General features: G+C 47.3%; 1 protein-coding gene across 1 annotated transcript in view; it reads left to right on the forward strand.

Annotated features, from left to right (window-relative positions):
• The first annotated feature begins 445 nt into the window (after positions 1–445).
• The window catches only part of EVA1A (eva-1 homolog A, regulator of programmed cell death), a 307412-nt gene continuing 279923 nt past the window's right edge, over positions 446–27934 (forward strand). Inside the window, exon 1 of the mRNA XM_026653233.1 lies at positions 446–545. Within this exon, the coding sequence (XP_026509018.1) occupies positions 446–545 (100 nt within the window). The remainder of the gene's footprint in view (positions 546–27934) is intronic.

Raw genomic sequence — 27934 nt, forward strand, 5'->3', positions numbered from 1 at the left:
AGTGGTCAGGGGTGCTGGAACTAGGGGTGCTGCTGCATCCTCTAGCTTGAAGTGGTCTCCATCATATACAGGGCTTACAGTTTTGTTCAATGGCTCTCAGCGCCCCCACTATAGAAATTGTTCCAAAGCCACTAGCAGTGGATTGGAGCAAACTTTGTGCTCTGGGTATCCTGAGGAGTTTGAAGAAGTGGACTTTAGGACCCTGGGAATTCCGCCATGGCCCAGGTAGGTCTGTCTCATTCGTCAGTTTCACTCACTCTGGGATCCATTCACTCACTCCCAGCGATGTGTGTTCAGTGAGTGCTTTTGCTTCCTGGCTGGTTGCTGTGATCATTCACAAGCCAGGGGACTAGTAGTGATCTCTCTGCAATGAGGAGTATCAGGCTGGGTGGAGAAAGAGATTTCTTTTCTCTGGAAGAAAACAAGCAGTTGAGGATATTTAAGGATGAACTGCCCAGATGTGTCTCCCACTTCTACTTTTCTCTTAGGAGTAATGTGCTTGACAGCTCTCAGCAACTTTGCTAAGACTTCCTCAGACTTCTCAGGTAGGAGTGAAGCTCTAATCCTTTGAAGTGTATTGGCTATAAGTGAGAATTGGTAATAAATATTCTTCAAGAACAACCCAAGAAAAGTGGATCCAAGCAGGTCTGAAATAGTTATAGTGAGAGCAATTTTTAATTCTTTTAAAATATGATGAAGCAGAGCTTCATTAAGAGGATTTCAATTATTTAAAAAACTTTCTTAGCAACTCCAGCTAAAATATTTCAGCAGAGATGTTTCTGAATAACTTCAGGAAATGGGGGGAAGGGAATTATGTAAACTTTCCTAAGTTTGTGGTGTTGGATGGAAATATGTATGTGTGAGAGGGTGGAATAGGGTTAGGTTACAGGGCTGGGTAGTTTCTGAACACAAGTTAAAACTAATACAGTAGGATCAAGATATTTTATTATGGACTAGATTCTGAAATCTTTGCTCATGTTAAATAGTACCTTTAACCAGCAAATAGTTCATTGCAGTCAATAGGAATACTAAGAGAGTAAGATGCTACTAGCTGTGAGTAAATGGGTTGGAATCTGACCCTATGTTTACTTGTACAACGCTCAGAAATTACTGGTACTCACTTCCAAAGACATCTTTATCAGTTTCACATTTTTTTTCACAGCATATATCATGAAACTTTCACAGTAGTTACATGTACTGCACTTTAAAGACGCTAGATGTTTTATGACCATTATATTCAGCTGTAATAGTTACATTAAAATTAGATTTCTGCTGCTCTTCCTTGTGGCTGTGAGATGTGTGAAAGCAACTCATGCCTATAAAACAATAATGTAGATCTAATTTTGCATGAGATTAGGAGTAATCAGTCAGCTCATTAGTGATGGGGCAATATTGACTCCAGAATATCTGATGGAATTCTGAATGCACTTGTGTATTTCTTAGAGCTAAGAACAGTTCAGGATGCTCTTTATAAAGAATGTTTTAAACCTTTTTAGTGGAGGAGAGCTGCCTATTATGGTTTGTTGGTGGAAAAATGTCATTAGTGAGAACTGTGTCATCAAAAGATTTAGACTGAAGTACACGATTGCAGTTTCAATATATCACAACATTACAGCTTGGTTCTTGGGAGCCAATGCATTTGCATGTTGCAGAGGGATTTGTGTTATAAAGGAGGTGTTTATTGTGGAGTTTCAGTTGGGGACTAGAATATGGTGGGTTTTAAGTCTTAAAGTGTATTGAAGGGGCTGACCTGCCTGCGATTCAGTCTCTTTTGGGGGCAGATCAATTCTGTGGCTGCCATTCAAAGCAGATCTGCCTGTGAATGGAAAGAGCTGAGGCACTTCCAATTTATAGTAGTTTGTTCCCTTTAAAGTTTCTTTAGCACTGAGCTTTCTCTGTATCCATCATTCAAAGCAAGCTGGTGTAGAGTGGATGTGTGTGGGGTGGGCTACTTAGGAACAACGGTTGAAATTGCCTTTTATATTTCAGTTCCTGTGCAGAAAGTACTGATCCTACTAAAATATAGACACTTTACATCCCAGCCAGCCTTACTGGCAAGAGCATAATGATGTACATTGTGATCTTAAGGCACTAGCATAAATGTCAGATAGGCCAGCAGTAAGGGTAGGCACAAAGTCAATGTTAGCAGCCTAACCAGAAAAAGAAAACCAATTCAATAGTATGTGGGGATGCTGGCTTAGAAGGATGCTACCACTTTAAAAGCGGGAATAAGGAAGTCAGTGGTACAAAATCATGTCTTATGGGGTGCCAATGAATTTAAAACTAAACTATGCTCAATTAAAAAGGAGGGGATAGGTCAGTGGTCTAAGCATTAGCATGGCAATACCTAGCTTTCTTTCAACCACAGATTCAAATCCCACCAAGGAAACTCTGTGCTTTGGCATTTCCATAATAATAAATGGAGATATACATATCTCATAGAGCTGGAAGGGACCCTGAAAGGTCATTGAGTCCAGCCCCCTTCCTTCACTAGCAGGACCAAGTACTGATTTTGTCCCAGATCCCTAAGTGGCCCCCTCAAGGATTGAACTCCCAACTCTGGGTTTAGCAGGCCAATTCTTAAACCACTGAGCTATCCCTCCCATGAAGTTTAATGATTGTGGAAGTTTTCAGTGAGGTCCGGGACACCTGTTGTTGTCCTTGTCCAAAGTCTCCTTTCTCTTACTCACTTGCTGCGCTGCAGGTCGGTTGGATGCTGTATTGAAATGTTGATTGCGGGGCCTTTGTCACTTGTTTTCTCACACTGCAGGCTATGGAACGGGGAACAAGTCTCACTCTAGGTATGGACAGAGCCTACCACTTTGTGGGTGTTACCAAAATACTGCTTTGTGTGTTAAGTGTTTTGGTATCCTCGGAATGAAAGGTACTAGATAAAACTACGATATTCCTCCTAACAATACCTAGCACTTACGTACCTTCCCATCTGCAATGATGTTTACAAAGATAAATACTAATAACTGTTTCATCATAGTGCCACCATTCTTGATGGGACAGCCCAGTTGACACACCACATTTGTCCCAAACTTTGGTGATATATCTCCATGGAGGGACACTGGCTCAGAACTGGTATAAAATGCTCATTCTTGCACAGTAAGAAAACATGCACAGGTGGACTCCCCCTGTCTGCTGCAGTTGCCCTTGTATTATTACTATTAAGGCAAATCAGAGACGTAGATCATTTGCTACCATCCAGAACGGGGAATTATTGATTTCCTGGAAAGAGAAGCTGGACCCTCCTGCAAAGGGATCTGAATGTATGTTTGGTCTCTTGCTGTTTGACCACGGTTGCCATGGCTGGGAGAGCAGAGCACACAGACCCCTCTCTGGTGGGGCTGTAAAGGGATGCCCTGGGGTTTAGGAGGCAAAGGTCACTGGGAAAGCAGGACAGCCAGCTCCAGGTTCTCCCCCCAACCCAAGGCCCCTGTCTGAATTTCACCAGCTGTAGGGACAAGGGATCTGTTCCTGAGTGGCAGTCCAACATGGTCACAGTGTCTGTCCCCATGGGCTCAATGGCTTTTTATTCTATTTCTCTCGCCATTGTCTCCTGCTTGCAGCCATCACCCAGAGCCAGCGTTAGCCATTGGGGGCCCCAAACAGGAATATTTTCCACCCCCCCATTCCCGCAATACTAAAACACACATTTTCTTATAATAAAAAGCAATCAGGGGGCCCCCTTGAGCTGCTTGGGACCCTAAGTAATTGCTTAGTCTGCTTATGCCTAGTGCCGGCTCTGCCCTCCCCCTTTGAAAACGTGTATTGTAGCCACCTTTGTCCTGACTGAGTGGGGCTGAACTGGACTCACATTTGAGCCCATTAATGCTCCTTTATGATCTATCACTGTTACTGCCGAGCACCAGGAGGGCTTGGCACACACCCTCCCTTTCCCACCAGGGGCTTCCATAGCAATTCCAACTGCTGGCCATTTAGGGAAGGTGAGAGCAGGATGGGGATTCAGATGCAGGTCTCCTTGTGTGTGTAGAGCAGCATCCCCCACTGGGAAGGCCGGCACTCACAAGGTAGTGCGGCTTCAAGGAAAAATGGTTATTGAGGATCCAAACCTGTAGTCCCTGCACAGGCAAAACACACCATGGCAGAACTTGGTCTGCATTAGCACTGCAAGTATTGCTGTAGGAATTAAAGGCCCCGATCATAAGTGTTGGAACTAGAGGTGCTGGGGGTACTGCTGCGCCCTCTGGCTTGAGGTGGTTTCCATTATATACAGGGTTCAATGGCTCTCAGCTCCCCTACTATCAAAATTGTTCCAGCACCTGACTGAGACCAAGGGCCCCGTTGTGCTAGGAGCTGTACAGTGACTGATAGTTCCTGCCTGAAGAGAAATATAAATAGATAGACGATGGGAAGGGAAGCAGAGGCCCAGAGAGATTGAGTGACTTGCTCTAGGTCATGTGAGTATGTTGGTGGCAGAGCTGGGAATAGAACACTGGAATAGAACCCTACCCTAGACCATGCTGCCTCAGATGTCCACTGGATCCCCACTGCCAGAGCAGCTTAACTGTCCAAAAAAAAAAAAAAAAGGCAACAAATTAAGCATGTGTCACGTTAGGGGCTCTTGTAATCTGAGATGTAAGAATAAAAGAATTCCTTTTATGTGAAGTATTTGAACTATGTGAAGAGTTTTGACGTTTTGTTATAGTTTTTTAAAAAGCTGTGTGTGGGGGAGGGTAACCGGGCATTCTGCAGCCACTTCTGCTAATAAGGCATGAGCCACTGCCTTGACTGATCTTAGTGTTTGCACTAAATTATGTGATTTGCCGCATCACGCTTCTCTTCAGTGGATCTAATGCTGAGGACCCAGTGGTTCTAGATGGTCATTAGGGAACCAAACTCTCCACGCTTTAACATTTGTGCATTGAAGCCTTTAGTGACGGTCGTGTGTCTCCATCTTCTTCCAAAAAGAAAAAAGCTATGAACAAATGTCCAAGTGGTAGCAGTAGTAGCTTTTCTTATTTGCACGTTGTATCATCTCTAGTCTTCATATGTAATCCGAATACTTTCCACTTCTGGAGCCCGTCCCAGCTAAGGACCTCAAAGGGTTTTACAAACATTAATGAACCCTGGGAAGTAGAGGAGTATTATCCTCATTAAACAAATGGGGTAACTGAGGCACAGATATTTTGGGGTCCAAAGTCACATCTGAAGTCTGTAGCAAAGCCAGGACTAGAATGCTGATCTCCTGGGTCTCTGTGCATTACCCCAAGACCCACAGGATTAATACACAGACAGATGAAATCCCTGTGCACACTTTCTTGTTGATTCTTGCTATGCTAAAAACTTCTTATTTGTTTTAGATTCATAGACTTTAAGGCCATAAGAGTCCACCTTGATCATCTAGTCTGACCTCTTGCACATCGCAGGCCAAAGAACCTCACCCACCCACTCCTGTAATAGACCCCTAACCTCTGGCTGAGTTACCGAAGTCCTGATATCATGATTTCAAGACTTCAAGTTACAGAGAATCCACCATTTACTCTAGTTTAAACCTACAAGTGACCTGTGCCCCATGCTGCAGAGGAAGGCGAAACCTCCACAGAGTCTCTGCCAATCTGACCCGGGGAAAAATTCCTTCCCATCCCCAAATATGGCAATCAGTTGTACCCTGAGCATATGGGCAAGACCCACCAGCCAGAATTGGGGAAAGAATTCACTGTAGTAACTCAGAGCCCTCCCCACCTAGTTCCCCGTTTCCAGCTCTTGGAGATTGGCAATCTCATCATACCATCCCCTCCATAATTTATCAAGCTCAGTCTTCCATCCTTACAGTGAGTATTGCTGTCAAAACAAAACACGCTCTGCCCTTTGGACTTGTGTATAAGCTGACTTGTTGGACATTGACAGTAGCACCTGGAGGCACCCATTGGCAGCAGGACCCCACTGTGCTAGGTGCTGTACAAATTCCTGCTGGGAATTCACCCAGAGGCTTAGGGAATGAGCTCACGATGTTCTAAATGAAATCCTGTTAGTGTCAGTGGGATTTGTGGAGAGGAATTCTATGATTCTCTTCAGGGCCAAATCCAGCCCTGATCCTCTGTGTGTGAACCCAGGTACAGCCCCATTGAAGTTGACGTGGATCTGCTCAAGAACAGCAGTTTATATATAGAAAGAAGTATCTCTCTCTCTCTCTCATAGAACTGGAAGGGACCCTGAAAGGTCATAGAGTCCAGCCCCCTGCCTTCACTAGCAGGACCAAGTACCAATTTTGCCCTAGATCCCTAAGTGGCCCCCTCAAGGATTGAACTCATAACCCTGGATTTAGCAGGCCAATGCTCAAACCACTGAGCGGTTGGCAGCTCATTGCAGGGCCTAAATCAGCTGAGGGGGGGGGCAGTCTTCAAGTCATCCTCACCTTTGGATTTCCTAGTGTATCCTGCCATCTGTGTGTATCACTTGTATCTGCACTCATCAGAGTGCCTCATGCCTTCTCCGCACTGGGGATTTGCCCCGGTTTCAGCCAGCCGTGCAGCTGCACTGACAGAAGCCCCTAGTGCAGACAAATAGCAGCTTTGCTTGTGCTGACAGAGCTTGGAACTGGGGTAAGCTGCAGGGTGTAAATCCTTACCCTGCCTGCTGGGGTTATACCACTGCAGCTACTGGGGGAGGGTGGGGAAGGGACTGGAACTGGGAAGACCAGGTCTTAACGTGCAGGTTCCTCGGGGCATGCAGCGTTGTCAGTTCTGTGCACTGTCCTGCACCTCACTCACTCGTGGTGCTGGACAGATGAGAATGGGACCAAATGTGGCCCTTGGTGCTGCCTTAAAATGCAACAGCTGAAAGCTTTGCCAAGAGCTGCGGTCTATGTACCCCACTGGTGTGGGTATGTTACAGGTCCTCCACCAAGGACACGAGTCTGTCACAGCCCCCAGCTCCAGAGTTATTTAGCTTAAACTGTAGCAGCTGATGGTTTTAGCTCTGGAGGTCCCTGGTTTAACCCTGCTGTTGGCCATCACACCTGTATTGGTCAAAGCAGTTCTCTGGGGCAGGGACTTTAATTGATTATGGCTCTACAGCACCCACCAAGCACAATGGGGCCCCAACCTGATGCCCCCACAATAGAAATGTTTGCTAATAACGCCTCGCCTGGATCCTGCATGCTGGCTAACTGCTCTGCAGCTTTTGTGAACGTCCCTTGAAGACCTTTCCCTACGTTTAAAGGCGGCCAGAGTGTTTTTTGTTTAAGCAGGGCTGGCTTAAATTGTGAGCTGTCTTTGTCACCTACCTGCTAATTGGCTGGTTGTGTTTGTTTGAGCTGATGGGGGTGGGAGGCTAGCTGTGACAGGAGAACAGCCCCCTCTCCCTGCTTGCATTTAATCAGCCCGTAATAATGGCAATTTGTTTGACAAGTCCATTCACCAAATGATCACAGAAATTGACAGGCTAACAGCTTCTGAATGGCATTTAAGTAGACTTAGATATTGGGTTTGGAGATGTGAATGGGTTCAGTCAGGTCAGGGGGAGGCCCATTATCCAAGCGTGTTGAAAACTGGGCAGTGAACGGAAGCCGAATGTTAACACAAGGGAAAGGTGGACGGTGTTTTGTTCTCAATGGCTCTAACACAGCTGTGTAATTTGGTAAGGAGGGTTTGTACTTCTGGCCTTCGCTACAATGGGCAAACAACCATATCCTAACAACCTCAGACAAAACCAGCTAAGCCCCTTGCCTTCCTTCTTACCCCCCGCCCCTCTCAGTGCTCTAACCTAGGTCTCTACAGGGGCTGAAGGACTTTTTCTCTTAAAACCCAGCTTGTCCCCATCCACACTGTTTGGCCAAACCAGCCTCACTGGGCTTCTGGTGTTGTGTGCCTTGTGCCGGCTTAATGGATTTTAAGACTAGAAGGGACTATTCTGATCATCTGGTCTGACCTCCTGTATAGGATTTCACCCAGTGATTCCTGCATCAAACCCATAATCTCTATTTGAGCTACAGCAGAGGGGCCATGCCTATGTATGGTTTGTGCGCTGATTTAATCTAAACCAATTTAACAAAATTGCTGTAACCCCCTCAGCATGAACACTTAAATTGGTCTGAGAGTCAGGTTAGCTTAAGTCTACTACAAACCCACTTCAGATTGGAAATAAAGGCATACATTTTTGACAGCAAAGGTAATTAACCATTGGAACCGTTTACCAAGGGTTATGGTGGATTCTCCATTACTGACCATTTTTAAATCAAGATTGGATATTTTTTCTAAAAGATCTACCCTAGGAATTATTTTGGGGCAGTTCTCTGGCCTGTGCTATACAGGGGGTCAGACTAGATGATCACAATGATCCCTTCTGGCCTTAGAATCTATGAATCAGCTAAACTGATTTGAAGCCACTCTTAAACTGAGATAAGAGTGACCATGCAGCCTTCTGCACTGGTTTATCTAACCCAGTTTAAAAATCACAGTTTATCTTCAACTGGTGCAACTTTACATGTAGACAAGGCTCTTGGTGTGAGTTAACAGTTGTCCAAACGGTTTCAGATAGGAGGAAAGAGGGTGTATGTTCTCATGCAGGAAGCTATTTATATGGTATTGGCATATATCTGAAAAAAAATTATGGAACCAATCTATGGTCACCTAAGACTTCATGGTTGTTGTTATGCTGAGCACAAAGACTGTTTGGGAAATCATGGTGCCACAGGACAAAATGTTCGTTCTCCTGCTCCCAAAATGCAGACCCTTAACATGTGAGTGAAGGGAGAACTGTTGGTAGCAGTACATGGTCCGATCCATAGTTGAGGGGTTCTCTTCTGTAGAAGTCAATGGTCAAAGTTGCTATTGATTTTTCTGTGGGTAGTGCTCAGCTGTGATGGTGAGGGGAGGCAGTATGAAACCCCAAGGGAGACAGCGGGGAAGATGCATACTAGCCAATACACTGCAATACTCTAGATACTTGTAAACAGAAGTTAAACTGAAATGTCGCCTCTTTGAGATGCCAGAAAAGTGACTGACTGCACATGGAGGCGTTATCTGTTTAAAATGTTGCTTTAATTTTTTTGCTGTTTAGAAACAGTCTGGGCTGTTGGAGACCTGGATTCAAATCCTGATTTGCCACAGACTTCCTATATGATTTGGGGCAAATCATTTAGTCTCTCTGTGCCTCAGTTTCTTATCATTACACTGAAGATAATAGCAGTGCCCTACTTCACAGGAGTGTATGAAGATAAATACAATAAAGATTGTGAGGCACTGTAGTGATGAGGTGGGAGGGGGGAGGCGAAATATAGACCGAAATAATAATACTGCAACAATTTCTCCAGAGCCTCTCTCTAAATACCTGCATCTGAGGCCACATGCAGCGATCAAACTCTCAGAAGGGTTTGTGGAAGTGGACTTTCCCAGGAGAGAGGTCTGGCTGTTTCAAGGAACAGAGTCAGGGGAGAAGAGGGGTGACTTTGCCACACCAAGGATGACTGAAAAGAAAAAGAAGGAGATGAGGGGAACTCCTTTAGAGATCCAGGGAGTGGTTTGTTATCAGTTTGGATGACTGAGGCTTATAAAGCGGGACTGCGTGGTAATGGAATGTGGGTGGACTGTGACTGTTGGAGACAGGCAAAAAAAGGGACTGCTAACCATTCCTGTAGAGGTGGGCCGGAGGCGGCAGGGGGATTTGTGGACACTGCCTCGGGACGCTCACTGGACTCGAAAGGATTTGATAAAGACCTGTTACCACTCAAGAAAGAGATGTTGGAGTCATTGTGGATACTTCTCTGAAAACATCCACTCAGTGTGCAGCCGCAGTGAAAAAAGCAAACGGAATGTTGGGAATCATTAAAGAAAGGGATAGATAATAAGATTGAAAAGATCATATTGCCTCTATGACCACATCTTGTATACAGCATGCAGATATGGTCGCCCCATCTCAAAAAAGATATACTGGACTTGGAAAAGGTTCAGAAAAGGGCGACAAAAATGATTAGGGGTATGGAACGGCTGCCATATGTGGAGAGATTAATACGACTGGGACTTTTCAGCTTGGAAGAGACACCTAAGGAGGGATATGTTAGAGGTCTATAAAATAATGACTGGTGTAGATAAAGTAAATAAGGAAGTGTTATTTACGCCTTCTCATAACACAAGAACTAGGGGCCACCAAATGAAATTAGTAGGCAGCAGGTTTAAAACAAACAAAGAGAAGTATTTTTTCACACAACACACAGTCAACCTGTGGAACTCCTTGCCAGAGGATGTTATGAAGGCCAAGACTATAATAGGATTCAAAAAAGAGCTAGATAAATTCATGGAGGATAGGTCAATCAATGGCTATTAGCTAGGATGGGCAGGGATGGTGTCCCTAGCCTCTGTTTGCCAGAAGCTGGGAATGGGTGACAGGATGGATCACTTGATGATTACCTGTTCTGTTCATTCCTTTTGGGGCACTTGGCATTGGCCACTGTTGAAAGACAGGATACTGGGCTAGATGGACCTTTGGTCTGACCCAGTATGGCAGTTCTTATATTCTTATGAATATTGTCAGGTGGAAGCTTAGAGTTTGAGTGTATCAATGGGAAAAGGAGACTCTACTCAGTGGCTGAGATTTCCCCCTAGAGATGAAGGGGACGTTCAAATGGGAGTGGGCGGGGTAATAGCTAAGCTATCTCATCCAGTCATGGTGGGAACTGACTGGAGTCCCTTCCCTTAAAAGGGAAAGATGGGGTGCCAGGGTCCCCTGTGGCAAAAAGCAGTGCCAACAGGGAATGAGGAAAAGGGGCTTGAAACAGAAAAATCAGAAAACTCTAGACCAAGGAGCAAAAATAGGATCTCCCCAGGGAAGGGGAGGGAAGGGAAAGGTAGCCCAGAACAAGATGTAGGGGAGAAGAGTACACCTAGGTTGTTGATAGAAGTCAGACAGGGACCCTCGCCACCAGAACGGTGGGAGGAGGAACCCCAGCCCCAAGAACTGGGGCTGGGAGAACCAGAGTCCCTACTTGAGGAGGAAAATGGGGGACAACAGCAGGCTCTGCCCCAAAGCAAAGGGGGAAAAAAGCAAGGCGAGTAGCTCATCGGGTTGCCCTTGGTGTGAAGACGTATGGGCAGAAACAGAATTAAGGGGGTGTTCCCCACCCAAGAAATGCAACTTCTGTGGGCGGAATTTGGATAACCACCTTGGGGGCAAGTGTGAACAAACAGACTCCAGTGCATTCTCCTAAGAAGGGAGTGTGTGGGGAAAGAGAAACCTGGCCGTAAGGTAAGGGAGGGAGGTGTGTGAGAGTTCAGGCAGCTAGAACCTATTGGGAATCTGCCTGCCCACAGCCAAAGGCTCCTCATCCCAGCCTAAGGGGAGGAACTACCAGACCCAGATTCCAATCAATTCCGAGGGGCAACTAATGAGTAAACAGGGACAGGAGTGAGGGTCAGAGGGTCAAAATCAGGGATTCAGAGGGAGACACCAAGCTGAGAACCCCAGACAGCGTCCACTGCTACTCGAAGGCGTCTAGGGAACCAGCGGACACAGCCAGGGCTGGCTCTAGGCACCAGCGTTGCAAGCATGTGCTTGGGGCGGCACTTCTGAAGGAGCAGCATTTCGGCCCTTTGGGGGCGGCACTTTTGCTTTGGTGGCGGCACTCCGACCTTTTTTTTTTTTTTTTTGCTTGGGGCAGCAAAAAACCAAGAGCCGGCCCTGGACACTGCCTTAGTGTATTCAAAGACATATCTCCTAACTGTAGTGACAAAAGTAAATTGAGCCTGTGGGGCTTACTGGTCGGTGTGTTTTGTGTCCCCCTCTGTGCCTGATCCACAGTTTGTCTGTGTCAGTGGTTCTCAAACTTTTTTTTCTGTGGACCACTTGAAAATTGCTGAGGGTCTCGGTGGACCACTTAAATGATTTTTCCAAATGTTGTTTGTATCATTAGCTAACTATTGTGAAGTGCTTTGCATAAAAGTGCTATATAAAAAAACCTTAATAATTAAGGTTTTTTTGTTCTACAAATAAAAGCATACAACTCATATTTTAATATCAGTAGTGTTACCTTTCTAATGCAATGGATGTGTTCTCTCTCCCTCCGCCGCAGCAGCCCCCGAGCTGGGGCTGGGAAGGAGGGGGGGGTCTCTCCCCCGCTGCGGCAGCCACAGAGCTGAGGTGGGAAGGAGGGCTGTCTCTCCCTGGCAGCCGCAGCCCTGGAGCTGGGGAAAGTCGCCTCTTTCTCTGGCCGCCGCAGCCCTGCATGTCCCAAATTCTCCTTACCCCTTATTCCCCCCCAAGGCCACCACCTCACCTTACATGTGTGTCTTCTCCAGGGTCTAGGCACCTAATTAGTGGAGCCATGCCTGCGCGGCTCCATTAATTAGATGGGTGACCCTTCATTTTCTTGTGTGCAGCCGCCCAGGCATGCACCTTCGAGGGAACTATCCGTGGACCACCTGAATAGAGCTGGACCACAGTTTGAGACCCTCTGGTCTGGGTCTATGACAGAGCTCAGCTTGGGAAACCTGGCTCTTTAGCTCAAGCTGCAGAGACTCATGCTTTTAGCTATGTGCCTGGTGTCAGCCAAGCTGGGGCCATTGCGCCAGCACAGCTATGAGAGCGTCAGCAGCATTCTGTTCCTCCCCGTGCATTAGCAACAGACTCGTTTACTACATTACAATCCAGTCTCACCTGTGCAAATTGATAAGCTGCAATGTGGTTGCACAGGAGTCAGTGAGGCCTGACTTAGCTTATGGAACTTTCTGTGCTGGTCTTGTGACCTAGAGGCAGAAGCACCTGGGCAGGGCCGGCTCCAGGCACCAGCCAACCAAGCACGTGCTTGGGGTGGCACCTTGTAAGGGGCGGCCAATCTTGGGGTGGCGGGGAGCACTCAGGTTTTTGTTGTTGTTGTTTTTGTTTCGGCCGGGCGGCGCTCGGGGGGGTGGGTTGTTTGTGTTTCGGCGGTGTGGCGCTGGGGGTGTGTGTTTCGGCGGCACGGCACTGGGGGGGGGGGGGTTTTGGGGGGGGGGGGGCCGGGGTTTTTTTTTTTTTTTTTTTTTTTTGGCGGGGCGGGGTTGGTTTTTTTTTCCCAGTGGTGCGGCACTCGGGATGTGTGTGTTTTCGGCGGCGTGGCGCTTGGGGGGGGGGGGCTGTTTTTGGCGGCATGGCGAGCGGGGGTGTTTCGGCGGGATGGCGTTCGGGGGGTGTGTTTCGGCGTGGCGCTCGGGGGGGTGTGTGTTACGGTGGGGCGGCGCTCTTTTTTTTTGCTTGGGGCGGCAAAAAAAGTTAGAGCCAGCCCTGCACTAGCACCGCTGTTCGAAACTAGCGTACAGGTTTTATTAGTGTGGACAAGACCCCAGAGGTGATTCCGCCAAGTCATGTTTGAGTCACGGGGAGAAACCTGAACTTGCCCTTTCTGAGCTTGTTTTGTGACTAAATGGAGAACTTTACACTCCAGAGCTCTGACCACATGCACTAGATTTGCACATGTTAATTAAAGTGTGTGTGTGGGGGGGAGGGGAGGCGGGTTAGAGTAGAATATCTGAAGTTGAACTGAAAGGCTGTACATGCCAAGACCTGAGTTGGGGCTGACATGTTTCTGTCTCCCTGGCTACAGTTGATGACATCCCTGACACCTAAAGCAGTGGAAGGAATGCAGCTCCCTGCACTACTTAGGCCTGGTGGACGTTGTCAGCTGTAACGGAAGAAACCCTGAGGGTCCGAACTCACGTGCAATGAGTGGTAGAGTTTAAATAGACTGTACATAAATATTTCTTTACTGAATAGAACTGGGCTGCTGACAAAACTGTGCTTTAGACGAGGGAAACATTTCTCTTTTTTTAAAAAGTCCGCTTGGTTATTTTTAACTGCATAGATAAGGTGTCAACAGAGCCAATTTGCAACTGCTCCCATTTTAAACACAATCTGTTGCAGGAAAATGACGCTGCAGTAAGTTTCCTGCCTTTTGTATTGTGCTAAAGGTGCAGATGCCAATGAATTAATGAAAAAATGTTTATGCCGTTATTCAAATAACAGTGTCAGGTGAACTTTAGCCCCAGATTAAAGACTTGTGAAAGCAGGTTTCATACAATCGACATCCAACAGAACTTCAGTGAATTAAAAAGAATCCTATAGAAACAGTTTGAAACAACCAAAAATCCCTCTGAGCTGGCATCCTCCTGCAGTGTTTGCAACCCAAACATGGCAATGTTTCATTAATGCAGGAGAGTGAAATTGACTAGAGAGTGACATGAAACTGACTATCTCTTTTCATTGTCCATATACAATGCAAAAAATAAACAAGTATAAATAGTGGAAAAGTAAATTTGGGTTTATAAATTCATTTTGAATAGAGGGCGCTACATTTTAGAGGAAAAAATATGGACCATCATTTTCAAACTTGGTTGTCTAAAGTTAGGCACCTACGTACATATGTAGGTACTTTAATAAATGTGGCCTGGTTTTAATGGGGTGTTCAGAGTTCAAAATCAGGCCATTTTTTAATTTAGGTGCTCAAACAGTGATTTAGGTGCTCATCATTAAGGAATCTCCATCCTTAGAGGTTTTTAAGGTCAGGCTTGACAAAGCCCTGGCTGGGATGATTTAGTTGGGGATTGGCCCTGCTTTGAGCACGGGGTTGGACTAGATGACTCCCTGAGGTCCCTTCCAACCCTGATATTCTATGATTTTATGATTCTATGATTCATTAGGCAACCAAGTCTGAGAAATTTGGCCGTGGTTTCCCTCTTGCCTAGATATATGAGAACTTCCCAAGCTCCGTCCATTTTGTTGTGTATTAAAGTGTGTGTATGCATATAGGAACCCATGTGTCAAAGGAAGTTGGATGAGACTTACAATTTACACAATATTACTCATGTACTCATCATTACTAGTTCCAATAGGCCTAACTCCTAATTGTAGCTTTCATTAATGAAGAACTGTGGTTGGTTGTGAGCTGAGCACCATTCCATATGGACAAGCAGGGCCAAATTCTGCAGTGACTTATGCTGGTGCAGTAACTCCATTGACTTGCCTGGTGTTTTGCAGGTTATGAATAAGCACTGAATTTGGTTCTAATTCCTCCTCTTGCTGATGAAATTTGATAGAGAAGTAACAATTCTGCATTGTTCTAAATATTCTTGAAATAAAAGTTTGAGATTTAAACTCCCCTGCCCCCACTCTTTAGCTGCTGCTTCTGCCTCAGGAAAGACACTGTGCTGTCTCTCAGCTCTGATTCGGATGTCGGACTGATCTGAGCATGCCTGTTTCAGCTCATTGAGTGAGAATGAGCTCACATTCATAGTAATTAAAGTCTGTACTTCTGCTCTTCCAGCAGGTGCTTAATGCTTGGATGCATTAGACCTAAGGCGTGTTTCTTCATGTCAGGGAGATACAGCGATGGTTTGGCAGCACTGAGTCATTTGCACAATAGAATTATAACTAGGACAGGGCATCTCAAATGCATCTAGTACCCATAAATTCAGCCAGTGGGTGCCCTCTTCTTTGGCACGGGATGCGGACCACACATACTACAAGTAGCATCTTTTAATGCTCCATTTTGACTCCAGTGTTGATCAAGATGGAGTGTTGTAACCTGGCACCTGTAATCTGTTGCATTCACTGCATGCTGCTAAACTCTGGGCAGTCCTGATTTAGGAGTACCCTTAAAATACTGGATGCACATGTGGCATGGCAGAAAACATTGGAGTAGGTGGGGTAGAGCGTTGGTCTTAACAGTTTTTGAAGGGCACATATTTATGTGCTCTGCTATGAATGGTAAAGTTGAGGAGGGAGGGGAGCACAGATCAGTCTCAGACAAGCTGGATTCTGAGCAAAGTGTGAGGAAAGATTTGAAAATGGCTCATCTCATTAGGCTGTACTGCATCTTGTGTTTAGAGCAGACACTGAATCTGGTTAAAAGGGCAATTGCAGCTAATACCAGCAGAGTCCTGGGCAGCTGCGTAGTACAGAGTCTCATGTCTCATCACGTGTGGATGCTGAGAGTCAGTGGAGCAGGGGCTGGCTCCTATTGTCTCCCACACCCTGGTGAGTGCACTAAGCAGCAGGCCACAGAGTCATTCTCCAGCTCGTGTGTGTTTTCTCTGTTCCAAAGACTGTTTAATTTATCCACAGTGAAATGGCTTCAACAGAGGTGACTGAGACTATCCCATAGCCCAGTGGTTTGGGCATGCAGCTGTGAGGTGACAGATCCTTGTTCCAAGCCTTGCTCAGCCAGAGGGACAACTTGAACTGGGGGTTTCCCACATTCCAGGTGCTTACCCAAACCACTAGGCTAAAAGTTAGGAGGGAGCTCCTCCATTTTGTATGAACGCTCCTGTGGGGCCCAATCTGGTGGGTAAGCTCTGAGCACGTTTGCTGGATTGGGCCCTCCAGACGAGTTAGGCAGTGGGACACCTATTTCCCCCAGTTTGTGCACTGCTTGGGGCTTAGGTGTCCGGATGCCTAGAGTGGGGCAGCAGCGCACGTGCACAGCACAGGCGCTGACTTTTCAAATGGCCTGGAGGTGCTCGACCCCTGGCCCCGCCCCAGGCCCCACCCCGACTCCACCCCTTCCCCCAAGGCCCCAACCTGCCCCACCTCTTCCCGCCCAGTCCCTCTCTCTTCCCCGAACATGGCTGCGTCCCCGCTCCTCCCCCACTCCCTCCCAACCTCCCTGCACACCACGAAACAGCTGTTCGTGGGGGATGGGAGGCGCTGATCTGCGGGGCAGGTGGGAGGTGCTGGGGGGGAGGTGATAGGGTGGCTGCCAGTGGGTGCTCAGCACCCACCATTTCCCCCCCGAGGATGCTCCAGTCCCTATGGTGTACAGAGGAAGAAATGGGTGCCTAGGCAACTCTTACTGCAAAACTTAGCTGCTGAGTGAGATTGGGCACCTACAGGTTGGGTGGCAGCTGAGTGGGGGCTTTGTGAATCCAGGTGGAGCCTGATTCTGGGATTTGGGTGCTTAAAGTGGCAGTTAGGAGCGTAAATCCTTCAGTGAATCTATCCCTCAGTGTCTCTGGTCAGTCACAACAAAGGAGTACAGCAGGAAAAATTATCCCAATGTTAAGAGCTCAAGAGTGGAAGCCATTTGCAGTGCACAGCAAGAAGTTCTATTTGCCTTACAAAGCTCAGGAACTATATATGTTTTTATTCTTCAGCATCATCTACTGACAACTTATGTATAAACTAGCTAGTCACCTATATAGGGATCTTACATTATCCTGTAACAGTAAAAGTGCTGCAAGAGAGAGAATGTGATTTGCACCATTTTGTTTTAGCCTGTACTTTCAGGCTATTTTTTTACTTGACATTTTAATTCTATATAATATTGCTGAACTTGAGTAGAGCTGAGGATGAGTATTGGCATATAAGACTAGCTCCAGGGCCTAAAATGTGGCTTTACTCTGACGATTAACATTGTGGCATTTCATGTTTATTGCCCCTCAATGACTTCTGTATCAAATGGGCTCTATTTGCAAGTCTAACTGTTCATCCCTGCTGACTCAGGCTGGGGGGATCTGAGGGGTTTGTTTGGGTTCTTTACTCCTCGCTCATCTTTGCCCGCTGGCTGGGCCTACGACACCTCTCCGCCCACTTTGCCTTAACTCAGGGGTGGGGAACCTTTTCTCTGTCAGGGTCCATTGACCCACAGAAAAAATCAATTGGGGGCGGGGGGGAGGGGAGGAGAGAATGGCGCAGAGGCTCAGGGCTTCCCCTAGGCTCTGCCTGCCCAGGCTCTGTGCTCCTCCCGGAAGTGGTGACATGTCTGTCCCCTAGGTGGAGGGGCCAGGAGGCTCTGCATGGTTTGCGCTGCATGTGCCCGCAGATGCTGCCCCCACACCTCCCATTGGCCGCGGTTCCCAGCCAATGGGAGCTGCGGAGCTGGCACTGGGGACGGGGGCAGCACTCGGATGTTCCCTGATTGCAGCTGCTAGGTGGGGGGGCAGGGACATACCGCCAAGCCAGCGCTCGCAGCTATAGCCCCTTGGGGGGGGGGAGTGGCGCCGAGGCTGGGGGCTTCCGGCCCGCGGAGCAGAGACTTGCCACGGGCCGGATGAAATGAAGCCGGGGGCTGGATCCGGTCCCCGGGCCAGAGGTTCCCCACCCTGCCTTAAATGGATTTCACAGATGTGACCAAGTGGAAGTTAGTAACTGATTCTGCGGAGGCTGCACAAGAAGGAACAGAATGCTACAGGCTCTCTTTGCTCTGCTGGTTTTGCAGGACTAACGAGCTTGTTATAGGTGGGGCTGGTGAGGCTGCTGGGTTGCCCAGCATTTCCCAGTATCAGGTCCTGTTTTCACTTGCTTATGTTACCAAACTTTAACCATTTGGGCTGAAATTTTCCTTGTAGGGTGCCCGCCTCAGGCTAAACTTTTCTGGAAAACTTCAGCCACAACGGTTCAGCCATTTCCAAGGACAAGGCTAGGGAAAAATACATTGTTTTGCCCATGTTCAATTCTGACAACCTTTTTTTGGAAATGCTGTACCAGCCCTATGCTTTGGAGCAGTGTCTTGAAGTTTGGCATGGCGTGGTCTATGTCAGCGAGGTGCCTTTTGCCACACCCATGAAAATTGTAGAAATCCTACAGTTATGAGCCTCTGAAAAACCACAGTTTGCATGTGCTCAGTAGAGACTTCTTAGATTTTAGCAGCTAAAATCTCTGCAGATTCCATCCTTGCTAAGCACAGTCCACCCTCTTGCTGCCCCAGCAAGTGACAGGACTGCACATGAGCATGAGTGAATGAACATGCTCCAGGCCTGGGTGCGAACGGGGACTTTCCCTGTCCGGGCTGCTCTCGGCTGGGGTGGAACCTGACACCGGAACAGAGAACAATGAGCCTGTCTCTCCTGTGCTCCTCCATAAATGATCGATAGGATTGTTGAAGATGTCTCTCTTATATGTCTTCTTGTTTTTCCTACTACGAATATACAGAGTCAGAAACATGCCTTTTCAAAGTTACAAAGTTTCCAAGCCAACCGCCTTAGCTATAGGTAAATTCACTACAATGAAATGCTTTACATTTTAGAAGATTGGTAGTTGTTGAATTTTCTTTCTCTCTAGATTTTATTGTTCATATCACCCCTTAGAAACTCCAGAGGTTGATCTGATTCTTTCTGAAGCACGTCTCTCTTTTCATGCGTCTTTTGTTTAGATGCTTTTTCTGTTGTGAAAGCTCATTCACTTCCTCGTTTGTGTGTTCAAGCCAAATGCAAAATCAAAGTGATCAAACCTTTATAAAAGTGAGAATGGAGCAGCGAAGTGGATCCCCAGTTGATGATGGTGCACACATGTCTGGGTACCAAGCTGTGCTCGTATTTAGTTTATTGTTAGACTAACAATAAGAACAAGCACTGGTTCTTGTTCAGTGAAATAACTTGGATGGAATGAATGGCGTGGAGGAAAGAACAGTTGAAGGCAGGCCTGTATTTGTCAAAATGATCTAGTTTTAGCTACGCTATATCAGGCAGAGACTCCTGACAGCATAGGTCTTATGTCAGCCATCGATACCTGACAGTGGGCCTTGAAAGTAAGACTGCTCAGTCGCTGACCGCAGTACTGTGTGAAGCGGCCAAAACCATTTCTGTGCAACTCCTGCTGTTCTGTTTTTCTACTTTGCCTTTGCTCCTGCTCTGGAGTTTCATTTTTTTTCAAGACACATTGCAAAATATGGCAATTGTGTGAGAAAAATATGTCACATTTCAAATGCAGGAAAAATATATTCGCCCCAAATTGGTCCCGTGTTACCATGGGCTTTTTTCTTTTTTTTTGCTATGACAGGTGACCCTGGCTAAATTGTAAGCAGGGTTGTAAAGATCTGTTCAGATCCATGAGGAGATGAATGATTAACATCTCCAACAATGAGTTTTCCTTGCTGAGGAAGTAGAAATCACTTTCTCTTTTTCAAATTCTGCCTTTATAATTGGGGAGGGGTGGGTAGGAGGAGGTTCAAGTTTAAATTGGCCGAAGTGATAAGATTGTTTTGCTTCCCTAGGCTGCATGACAAAAGTCCTCTTGGCAAATTAAGCCATGGCCTCTTTTTGTGGCAATGGGAACCAATCTCATTGGAAACAGAGCCGGAAAATCCAATCTACCGGACAGATAAGCATTCTGACCCCAGCAGGCTTGAGATGCCTTTTGTTCATGTAGCCTTCCTATGCATTTCCCCATCATCTGTACATCAGAGTGATGGAGCTGATGGGAATTGTTTCTGCTCAGTAGAAGCCTGTTGGTGGGAGGCAGGGGACAACGTGGCATCCAGAGACGAATCACAGAGTGGTGTAAACGTCTCACTTGATTGACAGCATATTGCGCACCAGCTTGGTGGAGTGCACTGAATTACCAAGCTCTTACTAGAATGGAGGTGTATTAGGGATCAATGTGGCCCCCACTAGATGGAAGAAGGGCTCTCCCTGACTTCCCATCGTAAGCTCCTGCCACTTGCTGGTCAGACATGGCTGCCTGAATCATAAAAACAAGGGCTCCCAAAGACACCAGTACAAGCCCATTCATGTCCAGACACAGGGAACTACCTGCTTCTGAGGGAAAAGGGTGGGGGGGGCACCCTCTTAAGGAAGAAAGGGATCAAAGTTGTTCTTCTTCAGCTGCATCTAACCAGTTAGAAACATCTCCTGGGAGAAATGGGTAACTGGCATTTCTGATTTTCAAGAAAGTCCAGGACCCAATTTAGCATCTCTGTTTCCGACAGCACACTTCTCCAGCTGATCTCTGAAATGGCTGTCTGTCCCCAAGGGCCGGTAAATCTAACCCTGGCCAACACTGAAATGAGTTAGGGGAGACAGCAATTGCTAGTGGCACTAAGCTGAGCGGAGGAACAGAATCTTGCAGTGAGATGAGCGGTTCCCTGTGGACTGGCAGATCTTTTTTGTCTGGATTGCTCCAGTTATTGCAAAGATTCATTGCTGTTGATTAATAGCAGGGGGGGACCAATGTGATATACTCATGTGAGTAGCCTTTTCCTGTGTGGGTGATCCCATGGGAATCAATAGGAGTGCTTCTATGAGTGAGGGTTTGCTGGGCTGGGCTCATGCATGTAACTCCCTCTTCCCCCCTTGCACAGCAAGCAGGAGGCTCCCGGGAGCAGCTCAAAGGCAGAGGGCAGGAGCAGCACATGGCAGTGGGAGGAGGGACAGCTGCAATTGATAGCCTGTTGGGCAGCTGCTGCACAGGGAACTTAGGGGAGCGGGGAGCTGATGGGGGGCTGCCGGTTCACCTTGGTTCCAAGCCCCCACTAGCTAGCTCCAACGGGCTGCTCTTTCTGCAAGCAGTGGACAAAGCAGGCGGCTTTCAAACGACATTATAAGGGAGCATTGTGCAACTTTAAACGAGCATGTTCCCTAATTCAGTGGTTCTCAAACTAGGGCCGCCACTTGTGTAGGGAAAGCCCCTGGCGGGCTGGGCCGGTCTGTTTACCTGCCGCGTCCGCAGGTTCGGCCGATCGCGGCTCCCACTGGCCGTGGTTCACCATCCCAGGCCAATGGGGGCTGCAGGAAGGGCAGCCAGCATGTCCCTTGGCCCGCGTCGCTTCCTGAAAACACCATCCTGGCCACCATGGATGTAGAAGCTCTTTACATCAATATTCCACACGAGAATGGACTACAAGCTGTCAGGAACAGTATCCCTGATGAGGCCATGGCACACCTGGTGGCTGAGCTTTGGCTTTGTCCTCACCCACAACCATTTCAGATTCGGGGACTACTTATACCTTCAAGTCAGCGGCAGTGCTATGGGTACCTGCATGGTCCCACAGTATGCCAACATTTTTATGGCTGACTTAGAACAACGCTTCCTCAGCTCTCGTCCCCTAGCGCTCCCCCTCTACTTGCGCTACATTGATGACATCTTCATCATATGGACCCACGGAAAGGAGGCCCTTGAAGAATTCCACCTCGATTTCAACAATTTCCACGCCACCATCAACCTCCGCCTGGACCAGTCCACACAAGAGATCCACTGTCTGGACACTACAGTGCAAATAAGTGATGGTCACATAAACACCACCCTACACCGGAAAACTACTGACCACTATTCTTACCTACATGCCCCCCGCTTCCATCCAGGACACATCACACGATCCATTGTCTACAGCCAAGCCCTAAGATACAACTGCATTTGCTCCAATCCCTCAGACAGAGACAAACACCTACAAGATCTTTATCAAGCATTCTTAAAACTACAATACCCACCTGGGGAAGTGAGGAAACAGATTGACAGAGCGAGACGGGTACCCAGAAGTCACCTACTATAGGACAGGCCCAACAAGGAAAATAACAACACCACTGACCATCGCGTACAGTCCCCAGCTAAAACCTCTCCAGCACATCAATGATCTACAACCTCTCCTGGAAAACGATCCCTCACTCTCACAGACCTTGGGAGACAGGCTTAGAGACAGTCCCCCAACCTGAAGCAAATACTCACCAGCAACTACACACCACACCACAGAAACACTAACCCAGGAACCAATCCCTATAACAAACCCCACTGCCTACTCTGTCCCCATATCTATTCTAGCGACACCATCAGAGGACCCAACCACATGAGCCACACCATCGGGGATCATTCGCCTGCACATCTACTAATGTGATATATGCCATCATGTGCCAGCAATGCACCTCTGCCATGTATATTGGCCAAACCGGACAGTCTCTACATAAAAGTATAAATGGACACAAATCAGACATCAGGAATGGTAACATACAAAAGCCAGTAGGAGAACACTTCACTCTCCCTGGACACTCAATAACAGATTTAAAAGTAGCCATCCTTCAACAAAAAAACTTCAAAAACAGACTTCAAAGAGAAACTGCAGAGCTACAATTCATTTGCAAACTTAACGCCATTAAATTTGGGCTTGAATAGGGACTGGGAGTGTCTAGCTCACTACAAAAGCAATTTTCCCTCTCTGGGTATTGACACCTCCTCATCAATTATTGGGAGTGGACCATATCCACTCTGACTGAATTGGCCTTGTTCACACTGGTTCTCCACTTGTAAGGTAACTCTCTTCTCTTCATGTGTCAGTATATTTATGCCTGCATCTGTAATTTTCACTCCGTGCATCTGAAGAAGTGGGGTTTTTACCCACGAAAGCTTATGCCCAAATAAACCTGTTAGTCTTTAAGGTGCCACCGGACTCCTCATTGTTTTTGAGATGATCTATGAATTTTTAGTGCTTGGTGGTGGGGTTTTTTTCCTCACTGTGGCTGGCGGCTTGTGTGTGCTAGTGTTTCAGCCATAAATCTGCACTGGCGTTCCTAATGAGGCTCTTAGAAGTGCTCTGGAATCCTTAAGACCCCTGTAATGAGGAAACAAGTGCAGATAAAACACCTCAGAGGTTTCTTTCAGCGACAGAAGGGACAGACACAGTATTGTCATTATTTACTGACTCCTTGCTGCAGAACTTTGTGTTTCCATCTCTGTACTGCAGCAGGACATGTAGCGAGGTCAGTTTAGTTTGCTAGATCCAAAATGGGGGATTGCCTTTGTGTGACCTAATTTAGAATTTTTTCCAGAACTATCAGAAAAATGTAACATTTCCCCCACCCCCTCCCGGTTTCGGCTTTGAAATACCATGCAACAGTCTGTTCAGCAATATTACTAATAATAACAATTCATAGTGCTTATATAGCACTCTTCATCCATGGAGTCCCAGGCACTTAACAAAGATGGGTAAATGGAATTATTTTTGTTTTACGGATGGGGAAACTGAGGCATAGAGACAGTGACACAAGGTCACATGACTGGACAACAGCAAAGCAGGTGTCCCGACTTCAAGCCTAATTCTCTCCCCCCTACATCACATGGTCTCTCTGTATATTATTGGGATTAGATGAAGATAAGGCATTCCTAGAGCACCTTCAATCCCCATATCTCGCTGTGCTTGATGAGCATTAATGCATCCCAATGAGCCTGTGAGGTGGGGGAGTAGAGTGGTCTCCATTATCGTCTTTACAAATGCCTTTTAAGTCACAAAGCTTATTGCAGTACTTGTGGTATCCCCTTCCCTATAGGGAACACTGAGTAATGTTTCCTAAGTGCAGAGTTCAAATGCAAGGAGACTGGAGCTCGATGGTTTCTAAACTAGATCTCCCCTTCCGTCCTGAAAAATATTGGTCCAAACTCCAAGACGCAATTCAGGTCCATTTATTCCTGCTCCTTTGTTAGGTGGTTGTGTCTGGCTGGGATTTGCCATCTGGTCACTGCTGCCCCGGCCCCTTGCCTCCCCTCAAACACAGCCGGGAGATTGTCACAACGCAGGCAGGATGAGGCAATTTACCTAAGGGAGGGGTCCCCCAAAATTTGTCTCTCTCTTTATCTTCATCACAGAGTCAAGCTGGTTCCCTCAGACACTCTCCAGCTTAAGAACTTCATCTTAGCAAAGCGGTGGGGCCCAGCTATAACAGGTCGATCTAAAGCCCATTGAAGTCAATGGACAGACTCCAATGGCCTTTGTGTGTGTTTTTGCAAGGAAATCAAGAGTTCTAATAATGCTTAGAACATGACTCCCATTAATTATTGCTGTTCCCGGTTTGGAAGCAGCCTGCTATTCATTCACGCTGAAGCAGCCTACGGCTGTGTCTTCCTCGATGCTAGGGGAGCTAGCCAGATGCTGGGCTAAGAGGCTGCAATTGGGAGGTGAGGGGCTAATTTCATTAGTTGATGGGAGGAGGCTTGGGGCCAGTGGAGTGGATAATGAAATCTCCAAATATATTCTATGTGCCAGATGGTCTGGCATTGCTCTCCCCCTAATTTGGAAGGAATGGGGTGGGGGGCGGGAGGGAAGTGACTTGGAAGGACAAAACCTGTAGTGAGATGCACACGGCTCCTCTGGGATAGGAGGCTGCTTGTGCTTTGCGTGGGCAAAGGGTGTTCATCCATCCCTGCTCTCCCACCCAGTGCCATCCATACACTAGTTGTGAAGGAGGCAGCTGGTGAGGGGCAGGCCTGCAGCAAAGGTCACTGATGCACTTACAGAATATTGCTGGGTGTGTAGGACGGGTAACCAGATAGTACAGAGGCCAAGATGAAATAATCCTTGTGCACTTGAGTAAAGGGGTTAGTCACTGAATGTTTATAATGCCATACAGGGAATTAGCATTGTTGTGGTAGCTCCCTTCCCACAAAGGTGTATGAATAAACAGCCAGAAATCTCAATGGTTTTTTATGGCCAAAATGCATCCCCTTCATCCTTATCCCCTGTTGTTTTTTTTTTATCTTCAAATCACTGTACGGTCAGTGACTAAGGGCTTGTCTTCACTAACCCCTTGGATCGGCGGGTAGAAATCGATCTCTTGGGGATCGAATTATTGCGTCTCATCGGGATGCGACAATCGATCCCCGAATCGATGCGCGTACTCCACCAGCCCAGGTAGGAGTAAGCGCCATCGACGGGGGAGCCGCCGCGGTCGATTTGCCGCCGTCCTCACAGCTATTCGCGTAGCTGAATTTGCGTATCTTAAATCGATTTCCCCCCCCCCAGTGTAGACCTAGCCTAATTCACACAGCCGCCTTCCATAAGCAACACTGTTAGCAGGCAGAGAGGCAAAGGCCAAAGTTTTCAAAAGCAACCTCTGATTTTTGGGAGTCTCGGTTTTTGGGTGGCCAACTTACCACACCCTTAGAGGTGCCCTATTTTCAGAGGTGATCAGCTGCCATTTCAGTTCAAACTGGGGCTGCTCAGCAATTTCTGGAAAGTCTGGGCCAAATGCATCTTGATTTGGGTGCCCCAAAATTGAGGCCTTTGACATTTGTAATATTTTGGCTTAAGAGACTTGGCCAAAGCTACCCAGGAGGAATTGGGACTACGAGTCAGGAGATGCTCGCTCCCGTTCCGTTCCTCGGACCACACCTATCTTCCGTGTTTCACATGAACACTGCATTTGGACCCGCTTCCCCTTCCTGAACTTGCCTTGCCACCGTCTCCTTTGTATGTTTGCTAAAAGTGCAGATTAATGAGCAGCCTCTCTGGGCTTTGGTACAATGGCAATAAACCAAATAGGAGGAAATCAGTAGCACATATCGGCCATTTCCCCTGGTAGCAGCATGTTGCCTTTTTCTCCTAGTGAACATGGGATGAAGGAAGGGGCCTGTTATGGGCTTTGGGACAAAGTGGTAACTGTGTTCACTGGTGCCCAAGGCCAAAATTGCCTGACGAAAACCTCCAAAGCAGTAGCCAAGCTGCTGTTGGCTGCAAAATATTCAGCACACATACATAAGCATCCTTACTGAAAAAGGGCCAGCAACTGGGCTGTAGCCAGTGGAGCATTTTATATCCCCTGGTGTAGGACAGAGTGTGAGGGGAGAAGGAATTTTCTCCTTGTAGCTTATTGTGAAAGTTCATGGGCCAGATCCTCAGTTGGTGTAAATCAGCACAGCTCCATCGATGTCAGTGGTGCCACATTGATTTACCCCAGTTGAGGTTCTGGCCCCACCGCGTTGTATTACTGGATGATCTCTGTGCAGAAGGCTGCAGCGATAGTGCAAGCTTCAGGTTTAATGCAGGTAGATCTCCTTCAGTTCCTGGCAGGGTTAGCTCCGCCCTTCATTCGCCTGGCATGATCATATAGGACCCAGTTCTGCAATCCTTATTCAGGCAATGCCCTTGGTAATGTCAGTGTTATCTGAGTAAGGAATGCTGATGTTGACCTGTAATGACTTTTATGTGAAAGTGCTTTACAGCAGTAGGTAAATAGCACCAGGGCCGGCGCAACCAATTAGGCAACCTAGGCGGTCACCTAGGGCGCTAACATTTGGGGGGCGGCGACCGCGGCAGCCGGATCTTCAGCCACCCCGGTCGTCATTGGCATTTCAGGGGCGGGACCTTTCGCCACCTAGGGCGGCAAAAAAGCTGGCGGCGCTCCTGAATAGCATAAGTGAAATGCAGCCACCTCTGGGGTGAAGGGTGGCCGCCATCTCGTGTACAATGAGCTGCCAACGTAAGCTGATGTCCTTATAATAAAACTCTGGGTGTCGATAGAGAACCTTCCTCCTACTGCCTCATCCAGCCTGCAGAGGGGCTAGTGCTTGCCACTGACATGATCATGACAAGAGGAGCCAACTAGCAAGCAATGGAAGGTGTAGAGCCTGTTATATTAGCACTGGTGGTCAGAGTAGCAGAGGGTCTCCCCTAGCTGATTTCATTATAAATCAGAATGGCTCTGGCTGTCAGACGTGACAGAGCAATGATTGATGATGTGGGTGGGGGACCTGAGACCTGGAGAGTTCAAGAAGGACCCTGACCTGGTATGGAATGAGGGTGGGGGAGGCCCAACTGCAGTGGGTGGATACTTGCTGTTTCTCTGAAGGAAAATAAGTCAGGCTCTGCCCTGCTAGGTCCCCTCAAACAATATGGGCAAAAATGTTTGCACAAATCCCCACCCTTGTGTGAAATCCGCAAAGGTAGGCTCAGTGGGGCTCATAAACATTTAAAAAAAAACAACAAAAAACCTCTCCCACTCATTCTTGACAAAGAATAGCAGAGATCAGGGCTGCGTTAGTAGCAAAATCTGTGCAATATGTAGACAGGGCTTCTCTTCGAAGCCATATACAAATGTGAACTTTGATCAGTCCCCACAAGTGTTATCACCATTTTCCAGATGAGACCCTTCACCAGTGCAAGGAAACTCAGGCACAGGGGTTATGTGACATGCCCACAGCTACACGGTGAGTCAGTGTTAGCAAGTGTTAGAAATTGGGACTCGGAGCTATGAACACCTGGGCTCCAAATAGTAGCACCTATCTCAGGCATGATTCTAGCCTCTGGTAGTGGTGCAAAGCAGTCAGACAGCTGCCCTAGTTGTGCATACCAAGATATACAGGGTGAGTTTCTGGGTTGTGTAAAGCTGGTGTAGCTGGCTGTAAGACACATTGCTACACAACCCTGGCACAAGGGGTTTAACTGAGGGTGTGGCTGGAGGTAAAGTCTGAGAGATGTACTCCGGTGATCCACAGCTAGAGGAACAGTCCCTAGAAGCCTGCTCTG

This window comes from Terrapene carolina, unplaced genomic scaffold (genome assembly GCF_002925995.2).
Source record: "Terrapene carolina triunguis isolate 2854851 unplaced genomic scaffold, T_m_triunguis-2.0 Scaffold42, whole genome shotgun sequence".
NCBI classification, from domain to species: domain Eukaryota; kingdom Metazoa; phylum Chordata; order Testudines; family Emydidae; genus Terrapene; species Terrapene triunguis.